Source organism: Lathamus discolor, chromosome 6 (assembly GCF_037157495.1).
Source record: "Lathamus discolor isolate bLatDis1 chromosome 6, bLatDis1.hap1, whole genome shotgun sequence".
In the NCBI taxonomy this organism is placed as follows: domain Eukaryota; kingdom Metazoa; phylum Chordata; class Aves; order Psittaciformes; family Psittacidae; genus Lathamus; species Lathamus discolor.
The window spans coordinates 51036794-51063550 of record NC_088889.1 but is presented as its reverse complement, the minus strand read 5'-3'; the positions used below and the strand labels follow the sequence as shown (position 1 = coordinate 51063550).

The 26757-nt window shown below is 50.0% G+C and overlaps 2 protein-coding genes across 7 annotated transcripts in view; both read left to right on the top strand.

Annotated features, from left to right (window-relative positions):
- The window catches only part of SLC25A22 (solute carrier family 25 member 22), a 50226-nt gene extending 32194 nt beyond the window's left edge, over positions 1-18032 (top strand). For all 6 annotated transcript variants that reach the window (XM_065686848.1, XM_065686849.1, XM_065686851.1 and 3 more), the window contains 6 exons: positions 879-969; positions 10684-10802; positions 12471-12642; positions 13777-13931; positions 15260-15335; positions 16207-18032. In XM_065686848.1, coding sequence (XP_065542920.1) covers positions 879-969; positions 10684-10802; positions 12471-12642; positions 13777-13931; positions 15260-15335; positions 16207-16360 — 767 coding nt within the window. In that variant the 3' untranslated portion in view covers positions 16361-18032. The remainder of the gene's footprint in view (positions 1-878; positions 970-10683; positions 10803-12470; positions 12643-13776; positions 13932-15259; positions 15336-16206) is intronic.
- Positions 18033-22728: 4696 nt separating this feature from the next.
- IRF7 (interferon regulatory factor 7) lies at positions 22729-26477 on the top strand. The gene is made up of 11 exons (XM_065686843.1): positions 22729-23020; positions 23103-23265; positions 23500-23662; positions 23736-23815; positions 23992-24037; positions 24169-24282; positions 24371-24526; positions 24676-24804; positions 24938-25318; positions 25453-25571; positions 26060-26477. The coding sequence occupies exons 1-11, from the start codon at positions 22908-22910 to the stop codon at positions 26204-26206; spliced, it is 1611 nt and encodes a 536-aa protein (XP_065542915.1). The 5' UTR covers positions 22729-22907; the 3' UTR covers positions 26207-26477.
- Positions 26478-26757: the final 280 nt, after the last annotated feature.

Genomic DNA, 26757 nt, shown 5'->3' with positions numbered 1-26757 from the left:
GCACTAATACCGGTGTCCATAGCCCACAGCAGCGTGCCAGGCCACGCAGACCTTTCATTGTGGCAGGCACAATACAGGAATTTGCTCCTGACAAAGGGGCATTCCAGCGGGAGCTGATGGTGAAGCCAAGGCTTCTCTACACTCCAGGTCCCCCAGCAAGCCTTGCCATGGTGTTCAGAGGGGAATTTCTGCGCCCTTCAGTTTGTGGTGGACAAAAAGCCACTTTTCAGCAGCGACTGTTCTGAGGGTGACACCCAGTGGTGGTATACAAGGGAAGCCATTTAACTGCACGGGTTGATCTAGAGCTGGCTGACTTACGTGCAGATGAGCCAGCTGACTTTAACCAGCCTCCAGGTCTTTCAATGGCTCTGCCTTTTCTTGACTGCCCGGTAAGCAGATTGCTCTGCTTTTGGTGGCAGTGGTGCAGGAGCACTAGCAAGAACATGGGCTGTGTTCACTTCTCAGCTGCAAAATATTTGTAAGGGAGTTGGGAATGGACATTAAACCAACTTGTACTCCTTTCCTGAAGGTCTGATCTGCATCCTTCTGGATTCTTAGGAATGCATCCTTGGATGAGAGAAGAGGATGCATGTTTGCATGGTGGGGAGGTAGTAGTGAAGCTAAAGAAATTACAAAAAGCATTGCAAATGGAGTAGAAACACATCAGAGGATGTTTTCAAAAATCCAAGGTGTTGGGAGGCAGAAATGCTATTAGTTTCCAGTGGTGTTTCATGCTTCCTAACCCCTTTGGTGCTATGGGAGCTCTCCATCCTAAGTCCTTGGTTTTGAGCTGGAGTTACAACGCATTCTTGAATGATCCAGGTAATGGTTCCTTTATTCTTGTTCTCCAATGGCCTTTTCCTCTTTTCCTTGCCTAGGGGCTGCAGTGAACCTGACTCTCGTGACACCAGAAAAGGCCATCAAACTGGCAGCCAATGACTTCTTCCGGCACCACCTCTCCAAGGATGGGTGAGTAGGGGGTGCAGACCCTTCATGTTCAACTTAAAAGACAAGTCTGGTGAGGTGTCAGGGCAAAGGTCAAATGGGATGATGTGATGACTGAAATACGAGTGAACCTTGAATGGCTCAGCTGGTGACTACATTTGGGCTAAGGACGTAATGTCTAAAATGGGAAGTGAAAAGCATTCCACTGGATGACTGCTTTTTATTGAAGCTTCTAAAAATAGTCTCAGATCTAAGCCAAGGCTAGCAGGTCCAGAAGTTGTAGGCAAAATATTTGAGAGGAACCCACTGGCACTGATCACTGCTCTGTAGACCCCAAACTTATTGTCTTTCTTGTCCTTTTGTAGCTTGAAAACAGTTTTAGGGAGGTAGTGAATCTGAATTGACAAAGGGCACTTGCAGAGTTGCCCAGCAGCTGACCTGCAAATAAATGCTGAAGGAATAAAATTATCTGCTTAGCTTGCAAGTGGGGATTAGTTCATATGAATTGAATGTGAAAATGTGAGTATATCCTGGTTTCATCTGGTATAGAGTAAATTGTCTACCTAGTAGCTTGTAGAGTGCTTTAGTGTGAGAATAATGTTGACAGCACACTGATGTTTTAGTTTTTGCTAAGTAGTGCCTACCCTGCATCCAGGACTTTTCAGTCTCTCATGCTCTGCCAGTGAGGAGGGGCACAGGAAGCTGGGAGGGAGCAGAGACAGGACCCCTGACCCAAATTAGCCAAAGAGATGTTCATACCACAGCTCATCATGCTCAGTGTATAAACTGGGGGGAGTTAGCCAGGAGAGGCCGATCCCTGCTCAGTAGGTTGGCTGGGCATCAAGTAGTTGTATTGTGCATCACTTGTGTTTCCTGAGTTTTATTCCTCTTCTTCTTTTTTTCCTATTATTATTGCTGCTCATTGTTATTATTTCTATTCTTACTATGTTTCACATTATTTCAATTATTGAATTGTTCTTACCTCAACCTGTGGGGTTTTGCCACCTTCTGGTTCTCCTCCCTGTCGCACTGGTGGGGTGAGCAAGTGGCTGTGTGGTACTTAGTCGCTGACTGGGTTTAAACCACAACAGAGTAAATGATGCTAGCTGAGCAGTTGAGAAGAGCTGGACCCTGAATATTTGATCTTATTTTCACCAAGACATTTTCTCTGCAGTTTGGAGAACACTTGTCTCCCTTCAGACAGACTTCTCTGCAGAGACAGCTGGTGAAGGGCACTGTCTCCAGTTCTCAGTGACAGTAGTTAGAAAACAGCCTGCTTGGGATATGATTCTGACTCACTGAAAACGCTAAGGTCTGCCGCAATTACTTGGTTTGACAGCTTCCATAATGTATCATATCAGTCTCCGCTGCTAGAGATGAGTGGCTGAACATCTTCAGTGGAGATTGTGGACTGACACAGGTTGGGGATCTAGATTTTTCATGTACCTAATTTTTTTGTTCTGGAGTCTCTTAAAGTAGCAGCTACCATATGTCTGTGTGACTCATCAGCTTGCAGCTGCTTGTGATTTTTTTTTGTCTCTTCAAATAGTGTCTGTTCTGTGCTCTGCTCAGACAGTGGGAGGTAACAATGTCCTCGTTGCGCCTCACTTCTACCAAGTGGTGGGTGTGATCCCTGCAGCAGACAACACGGTGGGCCTTGGCATACTGCAGTAAACAGGAGCACAGCTAGCTCTTTGCCACCACGTATAACGTGAGAGCTTAGTCGATGGTACTGGAAAGACAAAAGCTGCCTCTCCTTGTACCACCACTGAGAGAGTGGCCCATGAAAGAGAGCAGACCACCATGACAATGTATTTGGTGTTCTGTGAGAACAATCACTGCTGTGATGTTTCAGCCATTAAGACATGACATGTTCTGCTCCGTGAGACATATAGGCTTCCTCATGGAACAAATATGTGTGTCTGCCTCTCAGTGCTGAGGCAGGCTTTGAGCAAGTGTTTGGGTAAGTGGGATGCAGCTGTTGCCTCAAGCAGCTGAGCTCTTCACCCAGGCATCTTCCAGCTTGACCTCTGGTGTCGTGTGTGGCTGATCCACACACGACATAGGTGATGTGCTGTGCTCAGTTCAGAATAAAGGGGAGACAGAATTTTGGCAAGACTAAGACACCCTGTTCTCCTAAAACATGCGCACTGATGGGACTGACACTACAGTGACCTGGAGCAGGAGCATGATACCACTCAGGTAGTCAGGACACTAAGCATTCTTTACTTCTTTAGGGATAAGAAAGGTTGGGCCACAGTTAAATGACAAAAGCTATACAGCATGTGGAGTCAGAGTCACTCATCTCATTCAACTACTATGAGGGGCTTAGATGAATGAAATCTTGTCAGCTCTGCTTATGAGGATAGACAGCATGAGCTGGACAGAGAGGCAGAGCCTCCCTGTGGTACTGCTGTGAAAGATGGTTTGAGGTGTTTTTAAGTAGAAATGTCAGTCCAAGATGTGATGAGAAAGAGAACAGCCTTGCAGGCTGGCTGTGGCTGACATAGGCTATGACCCTATGGTCTAGCTGGAAGGTTTGGTGCATATTGTGACCTTGCTTAGTACTTTGGGAGCAGGGGGTGATGGAAAAGGCCATCACATTACCAGTGAGGATAGGTGCCCTTAGAAACTGTGGGGCAGCTTCTTATTGTTGAATCATTTTTCTCCATGCTAGGGAAATCCCAGGCCTGGAGATGGAGAATATAACCTGCTGGAAGGGTTGTGCCTGGCCGTGCTGCAGTCATTGCATGCTGCCTTTGGCAGTTCACAAGATCTTCTATTGCTGCACATAACAAATAGAAGTGATGGCGAGGGGCCATTTAATTGACACATGAAGCTGTGTCCCCCCCCAAGGGTTTGCCTTGCATTTACCCTCTTTCCAAGCTGTTTGTGTCTGCCAGTTTCTCCCTTGAGATGCTTCTGTCCCTTCCTCCCCAGTTGTTTCTGTAAGATGAGGCAGGATTAGCAGTGCTGGAATCCAGACTCATCTCCTACCCCTGCTAGCACATCAGAAGGCTGGGTCATCTATTTCACAACTCTAGTCAAAACCTAGATATGAATAACAAAAGAGTGCAGGGTTAGAAAGGTGAAGGTTCAAGCTGCCTGGCATGTCAATGTGGTTTAATTTCTGGATGTGTAATTGCAACAGTGAAGGTGTTACATGGTGTAAAGCGCAGCTGACAGGAGTTAAGCTCAGTGTAAGGCTGGGGTTTTTTTTTTTTTCATGCTGAGCTACCAGGATTTTGGTAGCTCCACAAATAGCTCCACCAAAGTGCTATTTGCACGAGCCAGACTATCTGCTATACATTCACAGTGTGCTGTGCTCTTAGGCCAGCATCCCAAAAGGATGCTCTGGTGCTTTTCTGACTCAGAGCTGCAAAAGTCTTCTAGACCTTCTGACATTGAATGTCTTTGACGCTAAGCTTCTAGCACTTGATTTCCTTGAAATGTGTTGCATGGATTGGAGATCCTTGTCTGATAAAACATGCATGTTCTATCAGTATTTGCTAATTAAAATATGCTGAGCATGTCCTCCATGTGCAAGTGGAAGAAGGACTACAGAGTGTGGCAAGCCCAGCATAACCCAAAATAGCCTCAAGTTACACAACAACTTCTAGTGTGCATTTTTTTAATCCTTTTTAAAACTTAGAGTTAAAATGAACTTGCTTTTAAACTGTTAGGAGAAAAAAGTGGCATAAAGTGTGTTTTCGAAAGGCCAGACTGAAAACAACATCTGTGGCGTAGGAAGCTCCTGGCTGCAAATTGCTGGAAGAGTATTTTGGGGATGTATCACAGCAGGTGTGTGCTAGACTCCCTTTTCCCTGGCCATGCTCTAGGAGGCTGCTAGAGGTAGAGTAGTGGGGCAGTAGGACCTCACATGGGACTTTGTGCCCTTTTGGTGCACCAGTCTCTCTCAGTCTGAAGATGTGTATTCCTGTAGCTCTCTCTGCTCTGGGAGCAGCTTGAGGGGGGGCATTTCTGCTCATGTAATGCTTTTTCTCTCCTTTTGGTGCAGGAAGAATGTGCTCAAAGGCTAGGGGACTGGATTTCTGCTTCTTTACCTGTTTCTGTTTTGATGTCAAGACCATTATGACAGCCTACTGCTGCAGCTTGTTGTTTTATGAGGAGACAAGACAGCTCCCAAGCTGTCCTGATCATTTAGGAAAAAGGGAGGCATGAGCAAGCTGTATGAGTGCAGGAAACTCCCTTGCTATGCCTTGGAGAAAAGGAGAAAAAACAAAATACTGAAAAATATGAAGGGCACCCCATGACCCTGACTGAGAAAGGCAATAAATGTCAGATATTACCCTGTAATGATTTTGGCCTGAGGGCCTCTGCAATTCCCAAGAGAAGCAGAAGAGGTGACCCACAGAAAAGTCTTCAGGCAGGTCCTGGTTCTTGTGGTGCTCTGTGCTGGATAGACTGCATGGCTGGGGAAGGCAGGATGTAAGAGAAGGGGAAACTTCAAACCTTTAGGCAGCTGGAAACAGGATTTTTTTTTTCTCTAGATTTATGAAGCTGAATGTGTTGAGATACCCAAAATCTCACAGCTACTGTTAAAATAGCAGCAGTTTTGTTGTCCAGAGCAGAGGACATAAGGAGTCACTAGGGGTAGGTGAAGCACTTGGGTATAAAGCTAACAAAGCAATTCAAATCAGTAGTACACCAGCGTGCATTTGTTGAGTTTTGGGTGCTCAGTTTGTGAGCCCTCTTTGATACATGTAAGTATTGACTACTTTCTGTGTCCTCATTTGAATTTGGGTGTTAAACACTTGATAAAAACCAATCCCTTTAAAGTGTCCTACAAGATTTCATGTTTATTTCCAAAGTGTGGGTGCCAGACAGTTGCTGTGTTTGGCATGTGTTCCAGGTTTTGTGGGCATTTTTCAGGTTCTTGGTTAAGTACTCTGCCTTGGCTGTGGTAAAAAGTGTCTCATGGCTTCTTATAAAAGCAATTTCTTGCTCATAAAAACTCTCAAGTGTCCCTGGATAAGTTTGCTGCTGCTCTTCTCCAAGGTGTGTTATACCCTTACGTCTCCTGTGCTCTTCAGTTTTGACCTTCACTTTGTTTGCTGTTCTGGAGTAAAGGCTGGAAATCTGCTGACTTGGTGTCTTCGCTGATGCCAGCAGATTTTCTTACTTTCTGTTTCTCCCTGCGTTGTAGCTTTTTGTAGAGATGAGAAATAGCCAACTGTAATCCTGAGACAATGAAGGCACTTTTCCCATGCAGATGGGGAGACTGGAGCTTGTTCTCTGTTGTCTTCCCAGCTGATGCATCTCCCCAGAGCTCCTTCCTTCGTCTGCTCCTCTTTCAGGCTCTCTGAAAAAAATTCAGCCCAGCTCTTCTGTGGCTTGTATTTAGGTAGCCATTGAACAGCCTGGTTGATCCTTGAGTTGCTGAATACTCAGGCTATAAAGTGAGGCTCTCTATAAGAAGGAGGGAGGATGCTGCTTGTCCTGGTGCTGAGCTGCTGTGTTACCTTGCACACACTGTGCTTAGGTCTTTCTCTGGGCAGGAACCCTTGTGAGCCAAGGCAGCTTCTCCTGTAGTTACCCACTGGATGTCCGGACACTTCTTAACACAGATAACCTTCATCCAACCCACTGGGACTTTAGGTGGGGGAATCCATCCTTTCCCCTAGAGAAAGAGCCAGTTTAGAGCTGATAATCTCATTATGCCTATTCAGGGATAGCTACTAGGGGTGTGTGGGACTCTTTTATTTAACACACAGGTTCAGGGAATTGCAGTGGGTTGAAGTTGTAGACATCAAGGTCGTCAAAGCCAGAAAGTAAATGCACTTTTAACTGTTAATGTAGAGGGAGCTAGAGATGGGCTGTTCGATCACTGAATACACACATGAAAGGAGCATTGCTCTTGTCTCCATTCCAGGTGCATGTCTTGGGACAAAACACAGGTTATGTCCGTGTTCAGCATGCCCCGGTTGTGTTGCCCTGTCCATTGTTCACTTCCACAGACATTTGTATTGGAACAAAACACTTGGGATCTCCTGCCAGAGCAAACCTGATCTAATGGGTGCAGGCAGAGAGTCACCTTCCTCTTGGCTTAGTCCAAATGGCAACACAGAGCAGCCAGAGGTAGGTTGTACCATACCTGGAGTAACATCTGCCAGAGCTGGTGGCATTACTTTGAGGTGGATCTGTCTTACATCAGTGCTTTGTTTTGCTTGTCTGAGGCATGTTTTGCTGCCAGGTTGCCCTCCCTTTGAAGGACATCTCCTATGTGTTGGTCCTGTAATCCATACCAAAGACCCACTATTTAAATTATTTGAAAGCAGCTTACTCTCTCTGGTTTGAAACTTTTGGGGAGCTTTCTACAATCTGTTGGGTTGACAGATGTTGTGGTTTAACCCAGCTGGCAGCTTGGCCTCATGCAGCCCCTCGCCCCCTTCGCCCGCACAGTGGGAAGGGGCAAGAATCCGAAAAGTGAGACAACTCGTGGGTTGAGATAAGACAGATATAGTTACCTCTAATAGGTACAGCAAGAGCTACACACAAGCAAAGCAAACCAAGGAATCTGTTCACCACTTGCCATCAACAGGCAGGTATTCAGCCATCTCCATGAAATTGGGGCTCCATCACATGTCATGGTTGCTTGAGGAGACAAACACTGTCACTCTGGATATTTCCCCTCTTCCCTATTCTTCCCACAGCTTTCTATGCTGACCATGACACCACATAGTCGGGCATATCCCTTTGGTCAGCTGGGGTCAGCTATACCAACTGTGCCCCCTCCCAACTCCTTGTGCAGCCCCAGCCTACTCACTAGTGGGGTGGTGTGAGGAGCAGAAAAGCCTTTCACTCTGTGTAAGTACTGCTCAGCAGTAACTAAAACTTCCCTGTATTATCAACATTTTTTTTTTTCAGCACAAATCCAAAACATTGCCCCATAGGAGCTACTGTGGGGAAAATTAACTCTGTCCCAGCCAAAACCATCACAAGAGACCAGAAGCAGAGGCTACTTTGTGAGTGAGGAAGCTGAGGACGTTAGCCTCTTGGGTAGCACATAGAAACATATGGCTTTGTGTGAATGTTTCCTTAGGTCAGGGATGTCCTGTCTTTGGAAATCTTGTCAGCCTTATTCTCGAATGGCTGGTTTATGGAAATGGTCCCTGTTCAAGCACAGTGAACTCATACACAGACAACATTTTTCAGAAACTCAAAAAGAAATCCTAGTTTATTTCCATGTGACATCAATGTTCCAATGCTTTCAGAAATCCTGACTTTGAAGTGGTATGTTGCTCTTGAAAAACTTTTGTAAGCCTATAGTTCCTGCTTTTTGACTTTATTATTTTTCAGCTGTAGTTTGAAATTCTCATTTAGATCAAGCATGAATCTTCTACCCCTCCCCCTTGACATTGTTAATTTGTCACTAGTTAATTACATGTTAGTTTAAAAAGTGGAGCAACTGATTTCTGCCACTATGCAATTTGGGGCTATTGTGTGTATGTTGTATTTAATACCCTCTTGCTGTGGTAAAAGATGGTTTCTGCATTTGTAGGGCCAGCTTCTTCTGTTGTTGCAGCTTTTGAAGTTAGTTGAATTGTGCCAGTTTTTAAACTACTGAGGATAAGACCTGTGGTGCCATAAACGTTTAACCCCTTTGTTATCTAGAGATGAACTGTTTTCAAACTCGTTTTATGTGCAGACTGGTGATGTTTTGCAAAGGGAGTTTGACCCTTGTATGGCAATGCCTGAGAAAAGATGTGCTTACCTTAGGCTGGTTTTTTTAATTGGACTCCCTGCAGTTCCCAGGATATGCAAACCGAAAGCTGCAAGCCCTTGTTCTAGAAGCTTTTGAAGTGCCTGTTTGACATCTCTAAAATACACCCATGCACACAAATCCTTTGCTGGGTCACGCTGGCATAGCTCAATAGAGTTCAATCAAGGCAGGCTGACTTTTGTTGGTTGGCATAACGGTCCACAGATGAACACATAGGACAAGTCTTCCTGATCTCATGAACTGTGTATCAGAGCCGTTTCCCCGGCTGAAAGCTAGGAGGTATGTACTCCAGAGATGTTCCGCAGCTCTTGCTAAAGTGGAAGTTGCCCTGCTGTGCTGTAGAGGGGGACTGGCAGCTGGCTGCTTTGGTCCTGGCCACCTCCAGGACCTCTGGGTTTGCACACCCTGATACTTGCATACCCTTCAGGAGAGATTGCTGCACACACTTCAGTGGCCCCATGGATAACTCTAAGGGAGGGGTTGTTCTTTGCAGCTTCTCATCTATGGGGTGATTTGGAAATGGGAGACTGTGAAATGTTTCTCCCTTCAGCATCACAGAAGAGCTCTATATTTAGTCGCTGGTAATCTCTGTTGTGGCTCTGTGCCTCTAATCCCCTGCTCCAGTATCCTCCCTGGAGAAGATGAGAAGTGCAGAAATTGGTCCGGCTGACGTGGTTGGGTCAGCAGGATTACAGAGCATCTCCCCTCCCTTTCCTATAGGGCTGGCTTTGAAACTTCTCTGCTGGCCCACAGTGCCACAGCTGTGCTATGTGTGCATATGAAACCTCTGGTAAGGTAGTATGACTTGACCCTGTTCCTTTTGCAAGAGAACAGAGTGTATATCATTGTGGGACTGTTTCTGCCATAGCATGAGACTTGCCTTGAGTAGGTTAAGTTGAGGTATTGCTGCAGGAGTGGGGCTGGAGGGAGTAAAAATAGTACTTGCATTTAAAACACAAGAGGAGGAGGCTGTTTCTCTCTGGCTGTGTGATCTATATATGCTGCTTTTTCCTCCCTTTTTAGAAAAGAGCAGGTCAGAGGCACTTTTTTTAATCAAGTCAGTGTTTTCTGGTGCCAAGGGGTGAGATTTTTATTTTTTTTAACAGGGTGAAAACTCATCAGTTTCTAAAAATTGAGGCTTTCTGAGCATTTACATCCTAAATTCCTCTCTTTAGTCTTAGCCAGGCTGTTCCATGGCTTTGATATGGAAGGAGCTATAAAATGCTGCATTTTGTTAGGCAAGAACATGTTGCTGATAATCCCTGCTCTCTAGCACAGAGGATGCACAGAGCTGCAGTGATGAGGGTCCATCGCATCCCTCATCCCTTCGGCAGGACCAGTTTAATACAAAAACTACTTTTCCAGGTTTGGGAAGGCTGATGAGGTAAAGAAGGTCCTAACCACAGGGCAGCTGCCTCCCTGACTCTCATGTTTGCTGTTTATTTATTTTGCTTTTGTCGAAGAACTCCAAAGCAGCAACTCAAATATTTTCCCTTCTTGCCATTTGATTTGTTTGTTTGTTTGGTTTTGGGGATTTTGATAATGTTTAGAGGACTAGGCTGGCAGAAGGAAAGCTGCTTATCCCTCCTAATTCTCAGGTCCTCTGCTGCCCTCTGAAGTGATGCCCTTTCTAAAGGCTGTGCCCTGACCAGGGGCAATGCTGTACTGGAAGAGAGCTGCAGTTCTCTCGCTGGGGATGGAAAGGGTTGTGTGTTGCTTTCTGAGGCTGTTCCGGCTGGGCTTGTGGCTTTTTCTCAGTGTTCTGTTTCTGGGGCCAAAATGGGTATCTTCTTCCAGAACAGGTGATGCTGGCAGAGATTCCAAGCCTGGGCTATGCTGACCTGTCAAGCCTAGAAGGTTCTCCTTCCCCTGAGCTGCTTCTCCTGTAAACCCCAGGGTCAGAGATGTGCCTGAGCCCCTGCTAGGGCAGCTGCTGCAGTGTTATTCCAGGCCACCTCCTCTGACTGACTCTTTCTCTCTTTTCTTGGGGGCAGGAAGAAGCTGACACTGCTGAGGGAGATGCTGGCGGGCTGCGGCGCAGGTACCTGCCAGGTGATTGTCACCACTCCCATGGAGATGCTCAAAATCCAGCTGCAGGATGCAGGGCGAATTGGTACGTGGGCTTCTCTTCCCTGGGTGCTGAGCAGCGTTGGGAAAAGGGCTGGGACTGGGCTCTAAAGGCAGAAGAGGAGGTAATGAGTAGAGAAAACCCTTTGCCTTGCACCTGCTCTCCTAAGTCAAAGTTATCTCAGGCTGTAGTAGAAGTTTCTCCTCTTCCTGGCTTACTTTCCCCCACCCCCCCTCCTTTGCTCATCTGGCTTTGCAGAAGCCCTTACAGTTGTAAAAGGTGATATTTTTTTTTTTTTTTTTTTTGGTCAAAACAGTAGCCTTGGCAAGTGAAACAGTAAATACTGAGGTGGGTGGAAAGAGACAGGAGAGCCGACTGGGTGGTCAGCTTGCAGGTGTTTGAAACTTGTTAGTTACTATGCACCCAAGAGGGGATTAGCATCTTCCAGTGCTTTTCCTGTGGCAGTTCCTCCATCTCCATGTTTTCTGATGTCTATTCTCTCTTGTGCCTCCTTGTAGCACCTTCCCTAACAGCTTCCCAATGGGATGTGTCCTTTCCAAATTACTTATCTACCCTCTTACTCTCTTTTTTTTCCCTCTTCCTGACAAAAGCAGCAGCTTTTGTAAATAAAGTAAATACAAGAGTAAATAAAATTCTCCCAGCGTACTGGATTTGGAAGAGGTTTCGGGTCAGGCTGTGGGGACTGTGAGCAGGAGCTGGCAGCCAGAGACAGGGGGGAGTGTGAGCCTTTTGTCTGAAGCTGGGGGGCATTTCTGGTGAGAATGGAGACAAAAGTCTGACATGGGGTCTCTGGAGCAAAGGGCTGTTTGTTGTCACCTTTCCGGAGGTCAGCTGGGTGGAGTATTGCCTCGTTCCCCAGGAGCCCCTGTGTGACACCATCAGACACCATGTTTATGGCCCTTCCTGGAAAATGGGCCAGTTTGTCCTTTAATCTCTCTTTGATGTGGCATTCCTGAATAATCACGGATTTATTTTTTCTGTCTTCGCTGTTTTTAATGCAGACCTTATCCTCTTTGTGTGCATTATTTTAAAATGTTCGAAGGAATTAAGCTGTGGTTTCAGGGTTCAGAAGAGGTTTTTGCTGCTGCGAACAGCCTGTTAGCTATGCGGCGAGAGGCCTGTGGTGTGCTGGTGGCAGCCAGCGGGTTGCCTACGGGTTGATGTGCTCTCCATCTTCTGGCCAAAGAGCAGAAATGCAACAGTGTGAAAAGGCTGGGATAACCAGGTTGAATTTATAAACGTGGCTGGGGAACTCCCAGGTTAATGATTGCTTTCAAGGGAAGGAGTCAAAGAACAAAACTGTTGAACCTCTCTTGTTTATGAATACCTTTAGTTTGTCCTACTGGGGGGTCAGGGACACAGTTGGAAGCAGGTACCATCCTCTGCCTGCTCATGGCATTTTCTTTTCTCTGCACTGTAGAAGTCATGTGTGACAGGCTGCTCCCACTCAGGTAAAACCAGTCAGTAGGAGAGTACAGCGGGCAGTGTTGTGTGGCAGCCGCTAGCTCCCACACTGGGACAGGCTGAGGGAGATGGGCTGAGTGGGAGTAAAAGTTTTCAGGGCACCTGGCTGGCCTCAGTCTGCATGCTTGATGCACCAATCTGCCTCTTCCTCATCATCCCATGGCACCGGGCAACAAGAGACTGCTGCTGAGCACCTTGCAGACCGCTTCTCTCTCTGCTCCTCCCCAGCGGCACAGAAGAAGCTGATGGCAGCGCAGGCCCAACTCTCCTCTTCCTCTGCGACGAGGGTGGCAGAGCCAGTGGTGGAAACGCGCACCACAGCAACACAGATAACAAGGGAGCTGCTGCGGAGCAAAGGCATCGCAGGACTCTACAAGGGCCTGGGAGCAACACTGCTAAGGTAGGATAGAATCATAGATTCATAGAATAGTTAGGGTTGGAAAGGACCTTAACATCATCTGGTTCCAACCCCCCTGCCATGGGCAGGGACACCTCACACTAAAACCATCTCACCCAAGGCTCTGTCCAACCTGGCTTTGAGCCCTGCCAGGGATGGAGCATTCACAACTTCCCTGGGCAACCCATTCCAGTGCCTCACCACCCTAACAGCAAAGAACTTCCTCCTTATATCCAATCTAAACTTCCCCTGTTTAAGTTTTAACCCATTACCCCTTGTCCTATCACTACAGTCCCTAATGAAGAGTCCCTCCCCAGCATCTTTATAGGCCCCCTCCAGATACTAGAAGGATGGCGTGGGTTCGAGCGCAGCAGTGTTCCCAGTCTTGAACCTAAAGCACCAGCCATTCAGGGGAGGAGCCTGCAAAGGGGCTTTGCTTCGGGGGTGTGGGTTTGCTTTGGTTTAGTTTCCATGTGCAGGTTTTGCATATTAATGAAAGGAAGGTCAGGGAAGTGAGGGAGGCTGTGTTTTTGTTCCAGGAAAATTTAATTCTGCTGCTTTCTTTGGAAGGTTTTATTTTATTCCCATATGGCCCATATTTTAACAATGTAGAGAAATCCTTGCGAGCTATCAAATCAGAACTGTCAGCCTGAGTCTCCAGAGTGCAAAACAGGTTCTGGCCCGTGGAGCATGTTGAATGCAAGGATCGGTATCTGCTCTGATGCTCTTTACCCTTTCACAGAGTGACTCTCCTCTTACTAAAGGCAGAGCTAAAGCAAGGCTCAGTGGAATGGGGCAGGATGCAGTCCTCTTGATATAACAGAGATGGACAAACAATTGATTTTGAATATGCCATGGTTTTCAGTTTGAGTGTTGAAAATCACGGAGAGGCTATTGACTCGACAGGATTCTATCCCTCCCATGAGCCTGGTGTATTTTTGCAGTCAGTTTTGCTCCTGCTGGGTTTTGGCTCCTATCTGCATTGCAGTTGCAGAGCTGGGTTGTCTGTGTTGCCCTTGTGGCTGTGCTGCCAATGCATGATGCTTGCAGCCCTTCCTTTGATGTTCAGTTTGTTGAGTCCCACTCTGATTTTGCTCATCTTTATTCTTTTTTTCCCTTCTTCACTCCCCACCACAGGGATGTCCCGTTCTCCATTGTTTACTTCCCACTGTTTGCAAACCTGAACAAGCTGGGCCAGAAAGACCCCAATGTCAAGGCTCCGTTCTATGTGTCCTTCCTCTCCGGATGTGTGGCTGGCAGTACAGCTGCGGTGGCTGTCAATCCTTGTGATGGTGAGTCCTGAGCAGCCTGTGCTGATGATCTGGTGCCAGGTGACAGGAGACAGAAGCGGACTAGGTGAGGAGGAGAGTGATTGTACCAGCCTCTTCGCAGCATGAGCACACAGGGAGGTGCAGATGGGGACCTCTGCTGTCTGAGCTGCCTCCAGCTCAGATGGTGGTTTCTTCAGCTGAGCTATACCTTCGGCCACAGCTTACACAGAGGTTTGCAGTACTCACTAGGTAAGTCAGGAAAAGAGTGTCATCCATTTCAGTTGTTCACAGAATCATAGAATAGTTAGGGTTGGAGAGGACCTCAAGATCGTCAAGTTCCAACCCCCCTGCCATGGGCAGGGACACCTCACACTAAACAATCCCACACAAGGCTTCATCCAACCTGGCCTTGAACACTGCTGGAGATGGAGCATTCACAACTTCCCTGGGCAACCCATTCCAGTGCCTCACCACCCTAACAGGAAAGAATTTCCTCCTTATATCCAATCTAAACTTCCCCTGTTTAAGTTTGAACCCGTTACCCCTTGTCCTGTCACTACAGTCCCTGATGAAGAGTCCCTCCCCAGCATCCCTATAGGCCCCCTTCAGGTACTGGAAGGCTGCTATGAGGTCTCCACGCAGCCTTCTCTTCTCCAGGCTGAACAGCCCCAACTTCCTCAGCCTGTCTTCATATGGGAGGTGCGCCAGTCCCCTGATAATCCTCGTGGCCTTCCTCTGGACTTGTTCCGACATTCTTCACAGGAATGGCTGCAAACATGCCCCTGAAAAGGCACATTTCCGTGTGGAGTGATAGTATGCAAATAAGAATCATGGACAACCAGGTCAGACCTCAGATATGTGGCCTTTTCTCCTGCTCCACAGCATTTGCCTCAAGAGGCCACCTTGGTTTCTCTGATGTGTAAAACATCAGAAAGTAAATCCTCTCTGCAACACTGCACACGCTCCAAGGTGTGAAGAAATGTAAGAGCAGCATCATATATTTTAGATACTCCTTGAGGAGAAACTGAGTATTTGAAGATCAGTTCCCACTTCGCAGAAGGATATCTGAATTTGGAAGTGTTTAAAGCTTAAGTCAGCCTTGGAAACCTTGGTCACAGTGAGAGGATGTGGTTGGGGTTTGGATGGCTGTGTTTTTCTTTTATCAGTTTGTAAAGGAATGGTTTGGTTTCACTTTTTTTGTGCTGATAAATGTATGAAAATGGTCTGTGGTTTTGGTGATTTGGTTTTGACTGTTTCAAATACGTTACTCTCAGGGTGGCTCTTCCCTGCTGAAGAGCATGCTACATTCCCAGTGCACACTCCTGACTCTCTTCTCTCTTTTTTCCCAGTGATAAAAACACGGCTGCAGTCCTTGCAGAGGGGAGTGAATGAGGACACCTACTCAGGAATCCTGGACTGCACGAAGTAAGCCTCATTGTGAAGCAGACTACCATATCAGATGTATGGCATCCACTGCTGCCTGCTGCCAGGCAGTCAGTGCAGCTTCTAGACCCCCAACCAGCAGCTTCTCTGTTTTGATTTTCCTCTGAACATGTGCTTTTATCTATCTATATGGATAGATATATAGATATATGACCAGATATATACTGTTCATGTATATTTTCCTATTTTGAACAAGGTAAATACAGCATTTATATTTAAATGCTTCTATCCAAACCCCAGCCGTCATAACAGTGAGATCTTATTTTTGCAAAGGGAGGCAAGTGGTTGTCTCTCCTAAGGCCCTGTTGCCTGAAAATCCTACAGCATTATGTCTCGTATTCCTCCTGGGACCACTCTGAACAGCGGCTGCAGGAGCCCTGTCTGAGTGGGCTGTCCCCAGCTGCACTCTCCTCTGACCCTTTGCAAAACTGTGGTCTGACTGCTTCAGAACATGAAGGGAGGTTCAAAACACAAGTGCTCAATACAGCTTCTATGTATTGCTGCTGTTGTCAGAGTCTCTTGCTATCTGGCTGTCCCCCATACTGAGGGTTGGAGTTGGCCCCACCTTTTGAGCAGGGAGACCTCTTGATGCAAACATGGGGTTGTCTTAGCTGTACATCCAGACCCAAGCAGACACTCCTGCTCCTGGCCAGATGTAGGGATGGGACATGTTCTTGCACAGTCTTTTGCAGAGCACTTGGGTATGGTGGATGATCTGCTGTGGAGGCAGTACCATGTGACAGTGTTTGCCTGGGTTTAGTCTCTGGAAGGAGGCAAAAAAGCCAGGGCATGGCTAGAAGTTCTGCTGGTATGGTGGGATGGACACTGACCTGTGTGTGCCATTTCTCCCCAGGAAGATCTGGCAGAAGGAAGGGCCCATGGCCTTCTTGAAAGGGGCATACTGCCGAGCCCTGGTCATTGCTCCTCTCTTCGGCATTGCACAAGTTGTCTACTTCATCGGCATCGCGGAGTTCCTGCTCGACATGCTCCCCAAGCACCGGGCCTAGCCCCAGCACACCTCTGTGTGCCCTCCTGCCCTCTGCAGCGCTGAATTCATCCCCATGTTCATCATCCATGTCAACTGATGTCAGAGCAACAGCACAAAGGGTTCGCGCAGGGATGCCGAGGGAATGTGTTCTCCAGACGAGCAAACGCAGTGAGGGAGATAGTCCCTTTTCTGTCTTAGTCTGGAACCTGCCCCCTCCTGCTCCTTCCACGGACAATACCGAATTATGCATTGTCTTTTTTTTCTTCTCCTTTCCTTTTTTTTGTTTTTTAATTGTTATTCTTAAGGACACTGGTAAGCACAGGCTGCGCTTGCAGACCCAGAATTCTCCTCCCAGCCCTGGGGAGGAAGAGGGATGGGAAAGAAATAGTCTGAATCCTCATCCACTCAGTTCCCCTCTTCCTAGAGTTGCCAGCTGTCTGATGAGGAGCTGGAGGAGCAGCTGTGTCCTTTCCCCTAAGCCCCTCCTCAGCTCTGTTGGCCTCAGAGGGAAGAGCAGGCACTGTGCAGAAGGGGCTCATCTCACCACAGCCAGGGGCCCCGCGGGGTGAGGTGCTGGATCTGGCAAGTTCCTTGGTCTGGAAACCTTCACCCCTCATTTCTCCCTTTCTCAAAACTGAGTTGGACTTAAATGTTGTAGGAGATCAGAGGGAGGTAAAGGGCATCGTTACTATTGACTTTGTAATTATTTTTGGTTTAAAGCAAAGGGATGTTCCTCAAAACTAAGTGTCACAGGCACATCCAGGTGAGGTACAGAGATGAGATGTCTGCTCTGTAGGGAACACATCCGTGGGATCACACAAAAGTCTGAAGGTGCTTTCCTGCTTGGCTACAGGCAGGGGGGAGAGAGGAACTTGGGATCAAGCTATTTGTGTTCAGGGAAGGGGGATTGGTTGGGTGTTTGGGTTGTTTTTGTTTTTTTTTTAATGCAGGGGTTGTGGGGTGGCAAAACCAAACGAAGAAACCACTTACATTCCTTCAGCCTGCCCACCCCCAGGGTGATAAAGCCATGGCTGCAAGTGTAGATTAGCAGATTTTGGGTCTGTTTTTTTCTCCAGCCTGGCCCCAGGTGTGTGAAAGGAGATGCCTGCTCCTCTTCTGCGGTGCCTGACCTCAGGGAGCAGTGCACGAAATGCTGTGCCTGTGTGTGCACCTTGCAGGGTGAAAACACAAGGTCTGGTTGTGCTTTGATGTTTGACGTGGGTGTGTTTGGAGCCAGTTGGTGCTGAAGAGGCAGAGGGTTCATGCACCCAAGCAAGGAGCTGTTTGTGTGTATGTGATTGCTGGGTCGAGTCCTCTGCATCATAAAAACTATCATCCTGTTTGCCTCTGGGTGGTGATCGTTGTTGGGTGGCTGGGGGCAAATCCACGCCTACAACCCGCTGTGTCAAAGGGACACTGCCCCAGCTAGCATCACTTGCCAGAAGACTTCCTCATTTCAGTACTCTTGGGCTGTGTAATTAATTCTAGCTTAAATGATATTGTGAGATCTACCAACCCAGTGTGATCTTCTCCATTATTTATTCGATTTGGTGCAATCGACCTGACTTTGGTGTTTAAATTAAACTGGTTGAATTAACTTTTCATTCCTTCTTTTCGCTTTGTTCTCCAGGCACTTGCTTGGTGTTTGTGTTTCAAATGTATATTTAAATTAATTAAAAAGAAGAAAAATCCCTGTTTTTAATGTTTGAACAAAACCCACCTCTGTTTCCATGTTCTTGGGTTAGGTTTTTGCAGGACCTCCATGTTGAGAGCCTTCTTCCCTAATGCATCCTTTGTCTCTTCAAATAAGTTGTTCTGTGGCTGATTTGTTAGTTGTTGGTTTGCATATGTGAATCCTTTTCTTTTTCTTTCTTTGTTTCTTAATGGCTTTGTGTATCTGGGAAGGTATCTGTGTGAAGACTGTGATAAACGCCTGTGTTGTGCTTAGTGCTGTGATGCTGCTCTTGCTCTGCATTTCCCTTGGGTGGATTAGAAGAGAAAGGGGTTTTTGGGAGGCGATGTTTTGGGGTTTTGTAGATGCTCTGTTCCTTGCTGCTTGGTGATTTACACAAAACCTTGGCTCATAAAAGTAGTGGGGTTTCTGCTTGCCCTTCTGCCTGCAAGGATTTCCCCTGAAGCTGAGTGCCACGCGGCTGCAGAGGGGTGTGTGGAGTGTAGGTTTCTATTGTGGGGTAATGTTCAGAGGAAAACTTGGTGTAGTGAAGGGCTGAGGTCCAGGGAAAGCTCTTCTTGTCCCTTTGGATGCTTTCAAAAACCTCTTTGTGAAACTGACTCATCCTCCACGCTGGGGCTGGCGACCTGAAAGGGGCTGATTTTTTAGCTGCTTGGATGTGCCCGTGATCCAGGAAGACATGGAGCTGTGTCAGGGGATAGTCACTGTGCCCCATGGGAGCCCCGCAGGCAGGCAGGAGTTTAATTTAACCTGGGAGAATGTCTGTCAACTTAATCCTGGATTAACAAAAACCTCTAAGCATTGTTTGCAGTATTGAGGAATAAAAGTAGCTAAATACACGTGGAGAAACTCATCTCTGCTCCCCTCTCTGTGGGTGCCACTTTTCCCTGTGGCAGGGAACAACAGCCAGCATAGGCTCGACTCCTTGTGCATCCTACCCCATCCCTCTGGCAAAGGTCCACTGAGCCCAGGCCCTTTGCAGTCATACCTTGTCCCATGTCAACCCTGTCCCTTGCTCCTGCCCTGACGGTGATTCTTATGTTTGGGTTTTGTGCTGTTTACTGCTCTTAAATATGGTTTGGTGGAGGGGCTGTACACCCTGTCATAGGTTTAGGCAGGTGGGTCAGTTTCGGCAGTGAAATTACCTGCAACACAATGAGGAGAGTTCCTAAATCCCTGAGGGGAAATTCTTACAAAGCACAGGGGAACTTCCCTGTCAACCAGTAGGGGAATTTCCGGAATCACAGACTCATAGAACATAGAAAGGACCTTAAGATCATCAAGTTCCGACCCCCCTGACATGGGCAGGGGCACCTCACACTAAACAATCCCACCCAAGCCTCTTTCCGGCCTGGCCTTGAACACCACCAGGGATGGAGCATTCACAGCCTCCCTGGGCAACCGATTCCAGTGCCTCACCACCCTAACAGGAAAGAATTTCCTCCTGATATCCAATCTAAACTTCCCCTGTTTTAAGTTTGAACCCGTTACCCCTTGTCCTGTCACTACAGTCACTGACGAAGAGTCCCTCCCCAGCATCCCTATAGGCCCCCTTCAGATACTGGAAGGCTGCTATGAGGTCTCCACGCAGCCTTCTCTTCTCCAGGCTGAACAGCCCCAAGTTTCTCAGCCTGTCTTCATATGGGAGGTGCTCCAGTGCCCTGATCATCCTCGTGGCCCTCCTCTGGACTTGTTCCAGCAGTTCCATGTCCTTTTTATGTTGAGGACACCAGAACTGCATGCAATACTCCAGGTGAGGTCTCATAAGAGCAGAGTAGAGGGGCAGGATCACCTCCTTTGACCTGCTGGTCACGCTCCTTTTGATGCACCCCATGATACAGTTGTCTTTCTGGGCTGCAAGCGCACACTGAAGCCGGCTCATGTTCATTTCCTCATTGACCAACGCCCCCAAGTCCTTCTCTGCAGGGCTGCTCTGAATCTCTTCTCTGCCCAACCAAAGGCCACTGTGCCTGCCCCTTCCTTGCTTTTGAGGCCTGGCATGGCCAGTGGGGACCCCCATGGGACTGTTATCCTTTTACAAGGATGTGAAAAGCGTCCTTTGCGGCATCGACACACACACATGTGGGGCTGACGCAGGACCCCAGGGTTGATTTTCCTTCTTTTTTCCCCTTCTTTTTCTTTGCATAGATCTATGGAGCCACCTTCGCCTTCATGGCTGTTGGGCCTGTGGCGCTAGGTGCATCAGGAGCAGGCATGATGCCAGGAGTGTCATGGCTTCACAGAGAAAGGGAGCGCCTGGAAAACTGGCTCCTGGGCAGGGAGCCCTTGTCTCCTGGGGTTTCCCACTGTTTTACCGCATGCCCTGAGAGTGAAAAGCAAGGCAGCCTGAGAGAAGGATTAAAATAGTTCCTGATTTATGACGCTTAATGCAGGTGCGGGAATTTCCAGGCCAGAGGCGCTCCCCGGGCTGTGCTGCTGGATGAACCCTGGGAAACCCCTGCGGCAGCGGGCGCAGCTGCGTTCGTGCTAAGCCCTAGCGCATCCCCAGTGCCTGCCTGCCCTGTGCTCCTTGCGAACCAATGTGGTTTTGTCTTGGGATGCAGCCATCCCGCAGCAGCACTTCTGGGGCCACAGCAGCCCCAGCATGGGGCTCTGGGAGCTTCTCCCCTCAGCCTGTGGCCTGCTCCCACTGCTGCGTCCCAGGGCTGTGCAGGGATTTTTAATCTCCAGCCCAAACCATTCTTTGTGTCCTGATCACTGCTCAGGTTGGGCTGGGTGTTGGTCAGTGGGTGGTGAGCGGCTGTATTCTCTTCCCTTGTTATTTCCCTTATCATTATTATCATTTTGGTAGCAGCAGTGGTTTGTGTTATACCTTAGTTACTGGGCTGCTCTTATCTCAACCCGTGGGAGTTACATTCTTTCGATTCTCCTCCCCATCCCTGCAGCAGCAGGGGGAGGAAGCGGGGGGAGAGTGAGAGCGGCGGTGTGGTACTGAGTTCCTGGCTGGGCTTACACTGTGACAGTTCTTTGTGGCTGGATAAGGCTGGAGCAGGATGTCCTGCTGGGGAGCAGAGAACATAAAACTGAAAGGGCAAAAAAGAGAACGATAACCAGCAGTGATGCACAATACAACCGCTCACCACCTGCCAACCAATACTGAGCCTGACCCGAGCAGTGATCAGGACACATAGGATGGTTTGGGTTGGAAGGGGTCTTAAAGTTTATCCAGCTCCAACCCCCTGCCACGGACAGGGGCACCTTCCACTAGACCAGGGTGCTCCAAGCCCTGTCCAACCTGGCCGTGAGCACTGCCAGGGATGGGGCAGCCACAGCTTCTCTGGGCAACCTGTGCCAGTGCCTCACCAACCTCACAGGGAATAATTTCTTCCTAATGTCTATTCTGAATCTACCCTCTTTCAGTTTAAAGCCATTCCCCTTGTCCTGTCCCTACAGGCCCAAGTCCAAAGCCCTGCCCCAGCTTTCCTGACAGCCCCTTTAGGCACTGGAACTGCTCTAAGGTCTCCCGTTCTGCAGCTGAACACAGTTCATGCAGCCAGGAACTCAGGACGGGCAGCGCAGGGCGCAGCAGCCAGCACCCGCAGGGGGGACGTGGGATCAGGCTCAGCCTGGGACATCCCCCGGGCTGGCAGTGGAACGTGACTCACACAGAGACACACACAGAGACACACACACAGAGACACAGACACACAGGCACACACGCAGACACACACACACAGACTGTGAAATACGGACTCACTCCTCTAAACGAGATAACAAGGTTTCCTTGAGGGACAAAGTCAAGAAAGCAAAAGCAACAGCGCTGGGTGTACAACCGTAGCCAGAGGCACGAGTGATTAGTATTTGTTACAGGTTTGTATACTTTCACTATTACATTAGTTACATACATATTCATGATTCCTGCATATAGGCGGGGAATATTATAACTAGCTCCAAGAACTTGGAGTCTCCTCCTCTTGGCGTCTGCGCACTGCTCTGCGGTGATTGTGGGCAGGGGTCTTGAGGATGAAGTAAGCAGCCTTCCTCACAGTGTACTTTTCACCTTTGGCACAGTTGGGCGCCCCAGTAATCACACACCTAGCTGAAACCAGCTCTATCTGTAATTCCGGGAACTAGCAAAGGTTCAAACCAGTGTGACCTTCCTGCAAAACTTGTGGCAGGATGGGCAGACAAGGAGTATCCCAAGCTAGCAGATGTTTGGGAGGCTCTGTCTCTAAACTAACTGATAACTAGAAGGATGGTGTGAAATAACTCCTTCATGTTTAGAGGGGCCACTAAATCCTGCTATCTCAGCACAGACTTACGGCACAAACATTGCTCTTTAAAACTAAAGATGCTTTAGAAGACCAGTGGGAAACAATTAACTCATGTTTAGTGGGGCCACTACATTCCACAGGCTTACGACATAAACATTATTCTCTTTCTGCAACCTAAGTTAAGCTAAAGAGTACTTTACGTTTTCCAGGCACTAGCTTTTCTGATCTCGAGCCCTCCGCCCCCCCCCCCTTCTTTTACCTTTACAAATTCTTTTGCTGTGTGACTCCGTTCTGCTCAAGAGTTCTGACCCTTTTTAACTTGCTGTCTAACCTTGTGTCTTTAGCGAGCTTTGTTTCTGTTACTGTAAACTCGCACAGCTATAGCCACATAACCACACCTCCGATCTGCGACAGCCAACCCATTTGTGTGTTTATCACACAGACACAAAAACACAGACACAGACACACACACACACACAGAGACAGACGCGCACACACGCACTCACAGACACAGGCACACAGACACACACACACACACACACACACAGAGACACGGACGGACGGACGGACGGACGCACGCACGCACAGGCCCCTCCCGCCGCCGCGCGGCTGCCACGCTTTCGCTTTCCACTTTCGGGATGACGACGAGTTTTCCAGGAACCCGGGCTATAAAGGGGCCGGGCTGGAGGCATCCCGGGACTCCCTCCTCGGACCGAGCAGCGGCGCCCCGCGGCACCATGGCGAGCGATGGGTAAGCAGCGCCCCAGCACCCCCTGCCCCGGTCACCGGCCCCCGTGGTCCCGGTCCCTCCGGTCACTGCCCCGCATCCTCAGGGACGCCCCGAAGCTGCGGTTCGTGCCCTGGCTGCTGAGGGCCGTGACCAGCGGCATTTACCAGGGGCTCTGCTGGACGGACCCGGACCGCGGCGCCTTCCGCGTCCCCTGGAAGCACAACTCCAGGAAGGATGTCACCAGCAGCGACTGGGAGATCTTCAAGGTGGGTGGAATGAGGGCTCACCAGGAGCAAGCCCCAGGGACTCAGGGTGGGTTGGGTGAGGGGGTGACGGGCAGCAAGCTCAAGGTATCCAAAATGGGTGGGATTGGAGGAGTGGCTTGCAGCTGCCTCAAGGTCTTTAAGATGGGTGGGATGTGGGAAGTGGTGACTGGGTATCCCTGAAACCCCTATGCTCATGGAGCCACGGTGCCCGTGCGCACCTCCCCTCACCCCCAGGCCTGGGCAAAGGTGACCAGGCGGCACGAGGAGTGCCCTGAGAACCCGGTCAGGTGGAAGACCAACTTCCGCTGCGCCCTGAAGAGCACCCAGATGTTTGTGGAGCTGGAGGACCACTCCAAGTGTGCTGATGACCCACACAAGGTGTTTGCCATTAACCTAGGTGAGCCTGGCCCCGTAGGGAGGCCCTGTTGGGGCGATCTCAGGGGCCCCCTCTCACACCGTTCTCCTTCCAGACTTATGGCGTGCCAAGGTGGGAGATTTCAGCAGCCCCAACCCTGCGGCAGACCAGCAGCCACTGCAGCAGCAGTTGCAGGTAACAGGGGGGGCATGGCAGGCTGGAGAGTCCCCTCTGCCGCTGACAGGAGTTGCACCCCCGCGTCCTTGGGGTGCTCCTGAGCTGGAGCCCAGTACCTGGCTGAAGCATGGGGCAGGGGGAGGCTGGGTGCCCCCCTCCGCAGCAGTAAGACCCCATCCTGCTTCCCTCCACAGCTGCAGTTTAGTCCCCAAGATGTGGCCCCAGAAATTGCTCCCCCAGGTATGTGCTGGTCCCCCAGGATTTTTTTGGGGGGTGCGGTGGGGGCATTCCAGTAGGCTTAGCCGGGATGGTTTTGGGATTGTGAGACTTCCCACCCACTGTCTCCCCATTCTTACCCCATCCCCTATCAGGCTGTGCTGACCCTCTACAGCCATCACTGCTGGAGGAGCTGCAGTTGGTGCTGCAGCAGTGTGGCATCTGCCCCTGCGACCTTGGCCCCCCAACCCCGTCGTGGGCACCTGCAGGTGAGTTCAGCCCCACTTACAGGGTGCAGTGTGGGTGACACGATGGGTGGGTGACCCTGGCTGCTTCCCACTGGTGATTTCTCTGCAGGCGATGCCCCTCAGCAGAACATCCTGCTCCAGCCTCATTCAGACCTCAGCCAAAACAACTGCCTCCAGCCTCCCCCTCAGCAGTGGGTGCCTCCAGTGGAGCAGCCCCCCTTGGGTGCCTACAGCCCCCCGGACCCTATGCTGCTGGAGCAGCAAGGTAGGTACTGGGGGGCAGGATCCAGCCCTGGGCATAGGAACACCATATTGGGGTGGGAAGGGGCTGGGGAGCTGCCCTGTGCACCCCACGCCGAAGCAACCCTTCCACCCTGCTGCATCCCTAATCACCATGTCTGTCTCCTGCTGCAGGGGCCATGACGCTGCCGTGCCACCAGCCAGAGGTCCCCGTCCCTGTGCCAACCCCACAGGAAGTGATGCTCCTCACTGCTGCCACTGCTGCCACTACTGCCCCTGTGCCACCGCCAGAGGATAACACAGGTGAGGGTTATTAATTATTAATAGATGCAAATAAGTATTATAACTATTAATAATAACTATTGTATGATGTTAATACTGGACGGGGGGCATTTGGGTTTGGGGGAATATGGCCGCTGATCGCTACCCCGTGCAGCTGTCTTCATCCCCGACCTGGACGTCAGCATCTACTACCGGGGGAAGCTCGTCCACCAGGAGGAGGTGGCGGGCAGCCAGTGCCTGCTGGTGTACCAGAGCGCTGACCCGGCGGTGGCCGGGCGGCCCGGCCGCCTGGTGCACTTCCCCAGCCCCGCCAGGATGCCCGACAAGAAGCAGCTGTGGTTCACCGAGGAGCTGCTGCGCGGCGCGGGGCTGCAGCTGGAGCATCGCGGCCACAAGCTCTTTGCCACCCGCCTCAAGCGGTCCAGGGTCTTCTGGGCCCTGTCCCGGCAGCTTGAGGGCATTGGGGACCTCCCGCGCAACCCCCTCGTCCGGAATGAGGAAACCCCCATCTTTGACTTCACCGAGTTTTGCACAGGTGGGCAGGGGTGCCCGGGTGGGTCTGCCCTGCCTCTGGGGCTCAGGGGAGCCAGCGCCAGGATGTCACAAGTATCTGAACCCCTCCCAGCCCCTCCGTGCACCCCCGAACCTGAGCCCTGCCTCTCTTTGCAGAGCTGAGGGAGTTCCGCACTGACAGAAGGAAGCAGTCCCCGGACTTTACCATCTACCTCTGCTTTGGGCAGTCTTTGTCTGTGGCCAAGCCCAAGAAGTCCAAGCTCATCCTGGTCAAGGTGCAGGGACCAACACTCACCACTGCCCCACTGCTGCCTGGGGGGAGGAACTTCCTGGGGGCCAGGGGAGATGGGGGTCTGGGTGCCTGAGGAAAGAGACCCTGGGGGTCTGGGACATGTGGGGATCTGGGTACTCAAGGAGGGGGTACCTTGGGGACTGGGAGAGATGGGGGAACTGAGTGACAGGGGAGGGGGGCCCCAGGAACAGTACCCTTGGGGACTGGGGGGTGGGTGGGTGGTTGCAAGCCAGGGAGGGGAACCTTTGGGAAGCGAGGGATGTACAGGGGTGCTGGTTGCCTGGGGAGGGGGAGACCAGGGCATGCCACACTAGACAGAGGGCAGCAGGATGGGTCAGGAGGGAGCTGGGCAGGGATGGGGACCCTCAGGGGTTGGGGGAGATACAGAGTGCCCTGCACCGAGGCTGTGCAGGGCTTTGCAGCACCATTGGGCAGCTGCCCCTCGCCCTGATGGTTGTTTTGCTGCCACAGCTGGTGCCCAAGTTCTGTGAGTACTGGTACGAGCAGGTCCTGCGGGAGGGAGCGTCCTCCCTGGACAGCGGCACTGTCAGCCTGCAGCTCTCCGACTCCTTCAGCCTCTTCGAGCTCATCGAGCAGTACAACATGCAGCTGGATTGACCCGCCCAGGACAGGCACCAGCCGGAGCCTGACGCGTCGGGGGCAGTGCAAACCGGCATCCCCCCTGGAGCACCGCAGCGGGATGCTTATGGTGGGGAACTTTCCTCCTCTGCATCCCGCACCCCAAGGGCGGCTTCAGTGGCCAGTCCTAGAGCTGACACCTTGCTTTTCCCCTCCATCAGCTGCTAACGTGTGTGTTTGTGGAGGGTGGTCATTTTCAGGTTTGTTTTCTTAACTTTTCTTAGTTTAAATATATCTGCATAGAACGGTGCTTCCTGCTTGCTGATGTTGCCTGGGCATCTGCCCTCACTGTCACTCTGAGACCTTCACGCTCCCACCCCCAAAACCATGGGATCTGTGGCCAGCCTTATCCCAGCAAAGCCCCTGCTGCCAGTGGGCTCGTACCAGAACGCTCCTCACCAGCTTCTCCCTGTTACATTTGTGTCAATGAGGTGTCTTCCCACACATGAGGGGATGCATTTATCGATGCATTTATTTCCGTGCATTAAGGCTGCAAACAATGACTTGGAGGCAAAGTGTGTTGAGGACAG